Below are 12483 nucleotides of genomic sequence, written 5' to 3'. Positions count from 1 at the left end.
TATGTATGTATGTATGTATGGATGTATGGATGTGTGTGTGTGTGTGTGTGTGTGTGTGTGTGTGTGTGTGTGTGTGTTTTGATGCTCTAATATATGATTTACTGGCCTGTTTAATGCTACTGATATACTAAGTAATAAATAATATCGATATTTCATCTACCTCAGACATATCTAGTGGTAATTATTAAGGGAGAAGGACATGTTTTGCATCATTCAAGTGTTGCAATGATTTAAGTGCCGACAAAGGACATTTGCTAAATCCCCTCCAGCATTGTATAGGCTATAGTGGAAATGATTCACGTTAAAGTATTGAATTGATGCAATCCTTTACATGGATAACACGTTTGCTTGTTTTGTTACCTTTTCCTCTAGGGGTAAAAATAAAAAAAGGATTTATCCCCGTTTGTTTGTGCACGTTCACCGGCAGATATTTCTATGGGAATTGATCCCATCAAAACAGTGGAATTGTGAGACTAAGCGAATTGATGCCAATGATGTCAAAACAGATCAATTGTGAGATACTATTTAAAAGCAGATCCAAGCACATGCAACTTCATATCATTACTTGGCCAAACTTTGCCGAAATATGACAACAATTCCGTGAATTGAAAGATAGGAATGTTATTCAATATCTTGGAAAGTGTAACATATGAATTTAAATCACTTAAACCAAGAATCAACTCCATTGAAATATTCTCTTATATAACATCATTCTGTTGTACAGGACCAACCTTTTCTATAGCTCCGGCAGACAACTTCTTTGCAGCAAAACTTTACTACACATCCGAACTGGATTTAAAATGAAACCTGACACAGATCTTGACTATAACAAAACAAATTTACCCTGGACAGGCGGGGCTTCAAGTATACATGTGCACATAAGATAAAAGTCATATATCAGTCCTTTATAAAGTTTGGTTGGAATCCACAACTTTTAAATAATCACGTGGGTATATTACCATGTACATTTACTCCAAGTCACGATCTTCATATTTATTGACAACTGTAATCTTTACTCAAACACACACTGACCTTAACATGTATATTATATTGTAGGAAATTGCCTACATATAAATCCATCAGCGAAGATGTCATTCAAGCGAGTTAAATGAATGTACTACTTTGCCATGACAACATACCCTTTACTATACAGAGTTGAAAGTTAACCATTCTGACATTAATTTTAACAAACTTACATTCAGGTCTAACGAAACACAGGGAGAGAGTCCAACTCAACTATTGAACTATACATTTTAAAACCTTATACAGTTTATGGGTGTTACCATGGTTACCAGCTAAATGTTCATGAAAAGAATGATAGTGGTTCACATAGTTACTTTTCGTACATCACAAACGTGTTATCTAAACCGGAACCATTAAAAGTAAAGATGAAGATGTTATGGAGTATAATTCTATCTTTATCATTCTCATACAAATTACAAACAATGTAATACTGAATTGTACTCCACAGGCATGCGAATAATGCCTCTTAAATGTTTCGTGTGTATGTATGTATGTATGTATGTATGTATGTATGTATGTACATGTATGTATGTATGTATGTATGTATGTATGTATGTATGTACGTACGTACGTTTGTTTGGTATTGTATAGTTAACTTTACAAGACCCTCGACGTTCATGTCTAAACTCTTCAAGACATCACTTCTAGAGTCGGATACATACTATATGCATTTTGGGATTAATCAGTGGATTGTAGTGTGGTCCATTCATTGACTGATCGAATCGGTTTCTTTGTGAATCAGGCAGCGGGAGAGTATAGAAACTATGGTAACATTTGAATACATGGACATTTATATAAACCGATTTAGAAAAGGCACCGTTACAAATGATGTCGTGAGTGGTAAATAAAAGGGCTAACCTACAGAAATACTTCAGTTCTCAAAAAAAATGTTTGGTTCCGGTTACCAGACCCCATCTAGTTTTTCACGCTGGCCCTGAACTTTTTTTTACGTATTCGAGAAAAAAAATAAAATCGCGAAAATTGTGAAGTCGTGCAAGAAATAGTGGATGAGGAATTAAAAACACAATGTTCTTCCAATCTGTAATGTTTGTACATCTGATGAGAAGAAAACAATAACACAGAGACCATTTGGAAAACAACGGAAAACATAACTACCTGAACTAGACACTCGCATATGAAAAAAAAAAATTTTTAAAAAGAAATCCACCTAACCCACCTATTCTAAAATAGAGCGTGATCGGAACCACATACTTTTTTGTTAGGCCTTACAAAGTCCTCAAGTTTAGCCTTTCGTGAAAACTCAGTTGAGGGAATTTCAGAAGATAAATCCACGTCATCGTGATATTGACAATGAAACCTTAATGTCAATGACCTGAAAACGTAAAGTAGATATACAACATTATATTAACACTGGATAGAAAGTTTTAAACTAAAACTTTATTATCCACTTCATCTTGAGAAACCAGTTTAGGCAGCTAGGTTAATCTTTCAATTATTTGCAAAGGTATAACAAATGCTAGTCACAAAGATGTACAAGCTATAGACTCTTTAAGCCAATGTTGTCACGCGACATTTTGTCTTTCATGTCACGCCTTGCATGGTCGATAGCTTGGGTTGTCTTCTAGGGTAAACAATTTCTTTGAGGACTTGCGGTTTGGACCCAACAACAATTTTGTTTTCAATCACCACTATATTGTTTGCCAAGAGCTACTAGGCAAGCATCTTTCGTTTGCCTTGAAGGGGCACAGCAACATTTTGTGTGTGAAATTTATGCTTTAAAAGTGACTATTCTGGCATCGCGTCACGTGGTTTATCTTGCATAATACAATATAGATTAATCAGGGTAAATGACGTCATCGACACATGTACGGCAGTAGGAAACCAGTACGAAACACGACATGACATTTGCTGCAGCACGTTGTTGGACATATTTAATAGAAAACATAACAAAGTGGTTAGACAATTCTGACGATTTAAACTACTCCAAAACGCAAGATTGATTTGTGTAAAACAGCACTGTGGAAAGAAAGACATTCTGAAATCAACGGTATCTCATCAAATTGTTTCATTTATGTTATGCATTGAAGTAGCATATTGATAGAATAGTTAATACGTCTATGGATACAGCTGTCTTTTTTTTTCTTCCTTTCTGATACCAATTGTGCCTAGAGTCATATTACACACTTATTCCATTGGAAACCTAATTTGTCACGTTTATATATATGGTGAATCGTGTATTTTTTTATCCAGACAGACAAATCGTAGGTTGTTTATCAGTTTCTGAGGTATATTTCAATACACCATTGGCGATAATATTGATGTCTGAGTTTCTATTATAACTACGTCTGGATACATAGTCAGTGGAGTATTTTACATTGTCTATATCAATCACGTCTACGCGGTACGGACTTGGTGAAACCATCACTTTGTGATACACTCACTGCAGCTCGCAGGCATATACCAGTCTTCATTGGTTATAAACTATAGCGCCACTGATATATAGTTACACTGTAATTCAGTCAACCAAAGTCTGTCATATGCAAAAGTAAACTTAGACAAGTATTTTGTGAACATGAATAAGAGAGAAAGGTGTCGGTATAGATTAAATAGGATTGCCAAGAAACATGGTGTTCTACATTCATGTATTTATAAATACTTGACTGCATAGGTATGGAATGCGGCGTTGTATTAGTATTAGACTTTATTGAAACTGGATAGACTGCTGAGCTAAGGGCTCTTCTCCTCACACAGTAAATGTGCAATGTTTTTACAACCAAGTGATCGAGTGTTATTATTTGTTCTTAGTATTACGTACATTCTTTTGATACATGTAATTCAGTGTGAGATAGATGTGGGTATACTTATGATTAGTCATGTCTTCGAACCAAGATCGGTTGATCACGTGATTTATAGGTTTTGTGCTAAAATGATGATAAACAGTTGGAAATGTATACATTGGTAATATTTGTGTAGATTTGTGATATTCATTTCTATTGACTATATAGGTGGTCTGTTCGACATTAACAGGGTCTTTCAAAGATGCACGTCTTCACAATTTTATTGAAAGTATCTTCGCACAAGCAGATGTGGACATACATAAATTTCTTCTTTTGATTGAAGCAAAATGAGAGACAACTGGAATTGAAGCATTATGAATATATAAGATGAATTGGAGATACGTTAGCTTTGTTATTAACGTTATCTACATGTGTCAACGGACTGGATTTATTCAAATCAGCACGAACCAAGTTAATGGCAAGATAATCAACAGGTGGTCTGGTGAGAAAATCATGATATATCACAAAGGTATACATAGTTCAGAGATAATCCTATCCCATCATACATGGCCATTTGTTTAGGTATGACGCACTCACGACTACGCCCTCAGGTGTTCATTTATACATAGGTCTTGCAAGGGACTCTCCACGATCTATGATTTATACATGTCTGACAGAAGGCAAGACATGGCCTATCACAAATTGCTTACATGTGATCTTACATTTTCAATAACGATTTGTGTTACTAATCATTAATGCCAAATGACAACGTACTTCTTACATCATTTCATATGAACTGAAAGTTATAGTCTTGGTTCAGGTTCATTCTGATTAAAATCCGATGTAATGGGCAGCTATTTATTAGCATTACCTTTGCTTTTAAATTATATAATCATCTGTAAAACAGTAAATTTACATTTACAAGTATGTGTGTCTGGTGGATTGCACGTAGTATGTTTAATCTATTATTCATTTTAATCATTTTCATCTATTTGAAATCCCCGTACAGCCATGTGGACATTGACAGTGAGCCATGTGGACATTGACAGTGAGCCATGTGAACACCGACAGTGAGTCAAGTAGACATTGACAGTCAGCCATTTGGACATTTACAGTGAGCTGTAGTAAGAAACGTCTTAATCTTTTATTTCAGGTAGAGTTTAAACAGCTTATTATTCCAGTATATTTGTATGATTCCCAAAATTAAACCTTGACTCTAATACATTCTGGAAAATAACACTTACTATTGCTTTTTGTGTACATGTAATGTATTATCTATAGAACAGTATATTTGAAAAAAAAAATTCCAAAACTTTGAAATGACCAAAACACATTTGGGAAAACAGTTCCCTATAGTTCTTTGTGTTCTGTTGAATCTTCTCTGACTTGTAGGATAATTTTTCCAGTGTTTTTATTATCATCCATCATCTGATGTGCCTTAGCAATGTCATCAAGTGACATCACACTGTCTATGATGGTTTTCAGTTGAGGAGTACCTCCTGGACTGAAATTAGGCAATGCATTCTCACTAAATCTTTGCACCAAGTCTGCCTTGTACTGGAAATGAGAGATAGGAAAGGAGACAATCTTATAAATAAATAAATAGATTAATAAATAAATAAATAAATAAATAAATAAATAAATAAATAAATAAACAAATCATTAAACTATAACCAGACGAATGAACAAATCATAACTAGAGCTAAATAGCATGTTAACAAATAAAAAAATATATATATATATAAATAAGTAAATAAATAAATAAATACACAAATGAATGAAAATTATTGAATAAATTAGAACTCAACGAACAAATAAATTATAACTAGCTAAACAGTATATTAATAAATAAATAAGGAATACATGCCATCTGCATCACCCACACTGTATTTGATATACTACACAACTCAGTTCTTGTCTGTTTGATCTTAGGCAGAACTAGAACATTTGTTAAAAGTATTATAATTGTTTCATATAGACCTTCCAGGGAATCTGCACTCTGTTGAAAATACGAGGCAGTGCTTCCAACAGCTCCTTAATATGAATGGTATATATGGTATTAATTCAGCTTGGAAATAATACCAGTGACTGATAGTCATTATATGATTGACATGACCTCATGTTATAAACTTACATCATTTGATCGTGCTCTTAGGGTAGTGCCAGTGATTGACAGTCGTTTTCTGATAATCTTAGCCAGGATTGGACCATTGACATTACCACCACTTAACAATCCATAAACTATCCACCTTCCTTCCATGGCCAGGGAATCTGCATTCCATTCCCAGAAGTTAGAACCAACACAATCTAGAATCAAGTTTACACCTTTACCTGCAAATAGACCATGAAAGGTTAAAGGTCACCTACTGCTGTAGACTATAATATATAAATACCAAATTGCACAAACACACACAATACATAAGATTTGCTATCTTCAAATTAGTTTTTGGAATATTTTCATTTAAAATTAACCATTTCTGCACTTCTCAATGCTTTAAGTTGACTGTGGTAATCTGGCTCTTCCAACTATACATTGGTAAATACTTCATTCATTACCCACTGTCGATAAATTCAAGGAGGATATCAAGCCATATATGTTTGCGATAGCCTTCTAACTTTTATACAGATCTACTATTGTTCCGGTTCAGTGCCAGAACATTACGTCGGATTAGATTTTGACACTGTACAAATTCTTCTGATTGATTGATTGAGACTGAATGTCTCAGATGAGGACCATTAAAGATAAATGGGTTTTAAAATAATTAGTAACTTTTTATAAACCCTGGATGAAAGCAACCAGAGAATCGTCTCTGACTGTTGTGGTCCAAGAGTGTTGGCAGTTTGACTGTGTGGATTTGCTGTCGTTGGTGGCACTCTAAACAGTTGACTAATGTTAGTAAAATGTGTAAAGCACTGCTGATGATTCTATTTTATTAAGAAAAGAATTCACAAGGGACTAGTGCCAATCTAGGGCTGTGTTCTTTGATTAAATGAAACCTAGATAGAGAAAAATTACTTTACTTCTACTTTTCTATCCCATAAACCTTAAATGAAACCTAGATAGAGAACAATTCCTTTACCTCTACTTTTCTATCCCATAAACCTTAAATGAAACCTAGATAGAGAACAATTACTTTACTTCTACTTTTCTATCCCATAAACCTTAAATGAAACCTAGATAGAGAACAATTCCTTTACCTCTACTTTTCTATCCCATAAACCTTAAATGAAACCTAGATAGAGAACAATTACTTTACCTCTACTTTTCTATCCCGTAAACCTTAAATGAAACCTAGATAGAGAACAATTCCTTTACCTCTACTTTTCTATCCCATAAACCTTAAATGAAACCTAGATAGAGAACAATTACTTTACCTCTACTTTTCCATCCCGTAAACCTTAAATGAAACCTAGATAGAGAACAATTCCTTTACCTCTACTTTTCTATCCCATAAACCTTAAATGAAACCTAGATAGAGAACAATTACTTTACCTCTACTTTTCCATCCCGTAAACCTTAAATGAAACCTAGATAGAGAACAATTCCTTTACCTCTACTTTTCTATCCCATAAACCTTAAATGAAACCTAGATAGAGAACAATTACTTTACCTCTACTTTTCTATCCCGTAAACCTTAAATGAAACCTAGATAGAGAACAATTCCTTTACCTCTACTTATCTATCCCATAAACCTTAAATGAAACCTAGATAGAGAACAATTACTTTACCTCTACTTTTCTATCCCATAAACCTTAAATGAAACCTAGATAGAGAACAATTACTTTACCTCTACTTTTCTATCCCATAAACCTTAAATGAAACCTAGATAGAGAACAATTACTTTACCTCTACTTTTCTATCCCATAAACCTTAAATGAAACCTAGATAGAGAACAATTACTTTACCTCTACTTTTCTATCCCATAAAACCTTAATAGTCTCTCACTTTCATATTGTTTGGGTATATAAGTCATAGCATTATCTTGCCAAAAGTTTCAACAAGAGAATTCATATCTACACCAAAAGTTGTATATGGTTAAAAATTGGCATACATGTCTTCTGAAAACATACCTTTAGTTTGATTGAGGACTTTGTCTACAAAACTACCTTCTTTGTAGTTAAATCCTGCTTCAGCACCAAGTCCAATTGCCGTTTGGATTTTTTCTTGACTACCAGCTGTTACTATAGGAACAGCTCCAGCTAGTCTGACTAGTTGTACTGTTGCCGTGCCAACACCACTACCACCAGCATGAATCAACACATATTCATCTTTCTGTACTTTACCTGGATAAGAGTCATAATAATTGTAAAACAGTGAGTAGTCACAGAGACAAGATAAATATATCACTGTGTTTTGCTGAAGACAATAAGTATAGGTGAATCTACCTGAGTTCCTAAGCCACATTAGATGGGGTTCCTACCAGTGTTTTGTTAAAGGGCTGTGTTTCAATCCCAAATCATTATATTAGTGTTACCTTATCAGTGGAACAATCAGTGGAACATATATGTTTACTTGGGAATTTTGAGGGTATGCTTAAAGTAGATCAAATCACTACCCTCGCCAATGACACATTGCGTTTATAGTGAAAACTTAAAGCCATCTACTCTGCAGCTGAAGGAATGGTGATCATTGGTTCAGAAATACAATGACTTACCAACTAGATGTAGTAACTGATATGAAGTCAACCATACTTCAGGTACTGCTGCTGCTTCCTTCCATGACAAACCAGATGGAACAGCCATCAGCTGACCCTCATGGGCTGCTACATATTCTGCATTTCCTCCCCCTGAAACTAGAGCCATCACTTTGTCACCTGTCTTCCATTTGTTAGAACATCCTGGCCCTATTTTCTCTATAATACCAGTTGCCTCCAGACCTAATATTTCACTTGTATCTTTAGGTGGTGGATATAAACCTTTTCTCTGCAAAAGATACACAAAATTATATACAGCATAAAGGATGACTTTCAAGGCACTTTTTGAGAAGTTTTTTCTCCAAATAGCAATGCATGCAGTAACATTGTTTGAGATCATCATATATTAACTGTAGGGGTCTGTGGGTGGCAATTTAGGACTACCTTCCCCTATTGCACTTCAATAAGGCAGCTCAATGCTTTTTTACATCTCACACATTTTTATTGCAAATTACATAAAACAATCTATAGGTAAGGATAACACGCATTAATAAAATGATACACTCTATCTCACTGGGAACTCAAATCAACATCACTGTCTGATGAAATAAAGGAAGATACAAATACAAAGCTGTTTATTTGTGTTAATAGTGAGATACAATGTAACATTTCATGTGAGAGTGAGATAAAATAATACAATGTAACATTTCATGTGAGGGTGAGATACAATGTAACATTTCATGTGAGGGTGAGATACAATGTAACATTTCATGTGAGGGTGAGATACAATGTAACATTTCATGTGAGGGTGAGATACAATGTAACATTTCATGTGAGGGTGAGATACAATGTAACATTTCATGTGAGGGTGAGATACAATGTAACATTTCATGTGAAGGTGAGATACAATGTAACATTTCATGTGAAGGTGAGATACAATGTAATATTTCATGTGAAGGTGAGATACAGGTATACAGGTATACAGGTACAATTCTGATTATAGGCCTTATTTAGGCCTCTGATATCAGATCATGATTAATTAAAGTCTTATCAGTGCGTATACTAGCATAGTCTTCAGATACAATGTAACATTTCATGTGAGGGTGAGATACAATGTAACATTTCATGTGAAGGTGAGATACAATGTAACATTTCATGTGAGGGTGAGATACAATGTAATATTTCATTTGAGAGTGAGATACAATGTAACATTTCATGTGAGGGTGAGATACAATGTAATATTTCATGTGAGAGTGAGATAAAATGTAACACTTCATGTGAGAGCAAGATAAAATGTACCATTTCATGTGAGGGTGAGATACAATATAACATTTCATGTGAGGGTGAGATACAATGTAATATTTCATGTGAGGGTGAGATACAATGTACCATTTCATGTGAGGGTGAGATAAAATGTACCATTTCATGTGAGGGTGAGATACAATGTAACATTTCATGTGAGGGTGAGATACAATGTACCATTTCATGTGAGGGTGAGATACAATGTAATATTTCATGTGAAGGTGAGATACAATGTAACATTTCATGTGAGGGTGAGATACAATGTAATATTTCATGTGAGGGTGAGATACAAAGTAACATTTCATGTGAGGATGAGATACAAAGTAACATTTCATGTCAAGGTGAGATACAATGTAACATTTCATGTGAGAGTGAGATACAATGTAACATTTCATGTGAGAGTGAGATACAATGTACCATTTCATGTGAGGGTGAGATACAATGTACCATTTCATGTGAGGGTGAGATACAAAGTAACATTTCATGTGAGGGTGAGATAAAATGTAACATTTCATGTGAGAGTGAGATACAATGTAACATTTCATGTGAGAGTGAGATACAATGTAACACTTCATGTGAGAGCAAGATAAAATGTAACACTTCATGTGAGGGTGCACTATTAGTGCTTGTATATTGTTTGAGTCATTCATAGCAAAGTATTATTGAGATGTAAACAACATCGTGCCATCTAATTGAAACTCTATAACCTTTCCAATTTGGTAGTAAATACCTGTAAAGTATCTGCTCTGTTTATTGCTGTTGCCATGACTTTAATTAATAATTCTTGGTCTTTTAATGATGGTATTGGCACATTGCCAACATACAACTTCTCAGCACCACCAGGTTCATCTATCTGTGCTGCTCTCATCATTGTTGCTGCCATTGTAACCTAAACACGTGTTGGAAAAGCAAGACGTGAAATTATCAAACTGTTTTATTACAGGAATATTATTATGTGATCTGGCTTTAAATTGCTTTTAACGACATGTGAGACCTTCCAAAGTAACACTTCAAGGACTTTATTCTGATCTAAAAATGCTAAATTAACAATCTGCATAAGTACCTTGTAATCTCTTTATCAGCTTTCTGGTTATTCAGCAAAAGATAGTATCAGGAATAAAATGTACACTGAACTTGAATATACACTGAGCTTGAATATACATTGAGCTTGAGTCAAATTTGGGATCCTGACTGAAATTTACATAACCAATCAAGTAATATAAAATTAGTTAACCTACAGTTCAAACATTCTCTACTAACCAATCCTGTCTCTTCCTATTTGACCAATCATATGGAGGTCAATATCAAATTCGTGCCAATATGTAGGAATGTAGGGAAACCTCTATAAACCTTCATTTCTGTGTGATCTGTAGGAGTTTTGTTCAATGTCAATAAAGTGTGAGTAGCTGTCTTTATAGTACTCAGTTGTACCATGGCTCTATTGTCTCAATAATAGATCCATGGTTGTACATACAGTACATCAGTCCTTTCCTGTTACTAAACAAATCCCCACAGGTATCACTATACTTTCACTCCCAGGAGTACATACTTTGAATTGGTGATACTAAGATGTCTACTCTCATACATCTATAGGCAATATACTGTTTTGATAGAAATATTGAATTTTCATTCTATTTCCATTGTTTCAAAGGCATGGAGTGCTTCCAGAATAAGAAACTCTAAACTGGGTCATGTCACTAATCAGTGAAAAAATCGGCATTATTTATGTTTATCTGTCACCACTTCTGACCTTCCTGTTATATGCATAATTTATTGCGTTTATTTAAGGTTGACAGTACTATACATTACATGAATTACCTGTAGAAACTCCCTCTAAAATGTCATTGTCCTTTCAAATTCTGACCTCCTAAGTTTATTCAAATTGTTGTATCAGCAATCACAGTGTTCATTCTAGGTTTCCAGTTCTTTAACCAATTAATTGGTCCTTATATATATCCAGTATACAGTTCATCATTAATCAGGTTTTAATATAACACTTATACACACGCAAATCCCCCCCTCGACGTACTGCTGGAGGTGAGTTACGCTAGTGGGGAATTTGTGTGTGTATCCATTTCATTAGTGTTTTCTTCAAATAAAAATTCATCTGTAAATCGTAGTATTGAATTATACTTTTGTTCCAAACATAAAACTTGAAACTCGAAAACTGTAACTGAAATTGACACTCATCCAAATCGAAATTTCAGGTCCAATTTTCAGGTTTGTGTTATAGTTTAAACATCTTGTATATTATATATCACTATCCCCACCACCCACCCTACTCCCTACCATTGCAATTTGCACATGCGCAACAAGAATTCGAGTAAACACGCTACATGCACACTCGAGTACCTCCTTCACTAGCACTGCGTTCCTGTCGACTTTTAGCTTCGAAACTACGAATTTCGGTAGCAGTATTATGTTGGAGAGAGTGGTGGTCATACGGGCAACCGACTGTTATCGCAAAATATGGAAATTATCCCTCTATTTGCAGAATTTCAGTACATATAATTGTCCGTCAGCTCGTACTTTCTGCCAAGTTCAACCCGGAAGTGTATTATGGACGTCTGTACCACCACGGGCATCGCATCGGCAGCACTCGTCTTTTATTCTTCTCCCATTTCACAAAAACTTACATCGCCCGTCGCTTATCCAGCTTACCTTGTGCTTTATGCTTTGAGACCAGATCACGCTGACGAGAAGAGATCGACAAAATAGCGCCTTCGACATCCACGATCGCATGTCTATGACCTTCGACCGTGCACACTGATTGGTTGGCAAATTAT

At 34.9% G+C, this 12483-nt stretch overlaps 1 protein-coding gene across 2 annotated transcripts; it reads right to left on the bottom strand.

Moving 5' to 3' along the window:
* Positions 1 to 4126: 4126 nt before the first annotated feature.
* Positions 4127 to 12427, bottom strand: LOC144448475 (quinone oxidoreductase PIG3-like). 2 transcript variants are annotated; one of them, XM_078138736.1, is made up of 6 exons: positions 12359 to 12427; positions 10428 to 10586; positions 8417 to 8684; positions 7833 to 8045; positions 5896 to 6092; positions 4127 to 5318 (listed from the first exon to the last, which is right to left on the bottom strand). In XM_078138736.1, the coding sequence occupies exons 1-6, from the start codon at positions 12425 to 12427 to the stop codon at positions 5112 to 5114; spliced, it is 1113 nt and encodes a 370-aa protein (XP_077994862.1). In that variant the 3' UTR covers positions 4127 to 5111. The 2 variants fall into 2 exon arrangements, with proteins under 2 accessions (XP_077994862.1, XP_077994863.1); XM_078138737.1 differs by lacking the exon at positions 12359 to 12427 and adding an exon at positions 11987 to 12111.
* Positions 12428 to 12483: the final 56 nt, after the last annotated feature.

Source organism: Glandiceps talaboti, chromosome 17 (assembly GCF_964340395.1).
Source record: "Glandiceps talaboti chromosome 17, keGlaTala1.1, whole genome shotgun sequence".
NCBI lineage: Eukaryota > Metazoa > Hemichordata > Enteropneusta > Spengelidae > Glandiceps > Glandiceps talaboti.
The sequence above is the reverse complement of the archived record's forward strand: the minus strand, read 5'-3'. Positions and strand labels throughout refer to the sequence as shown.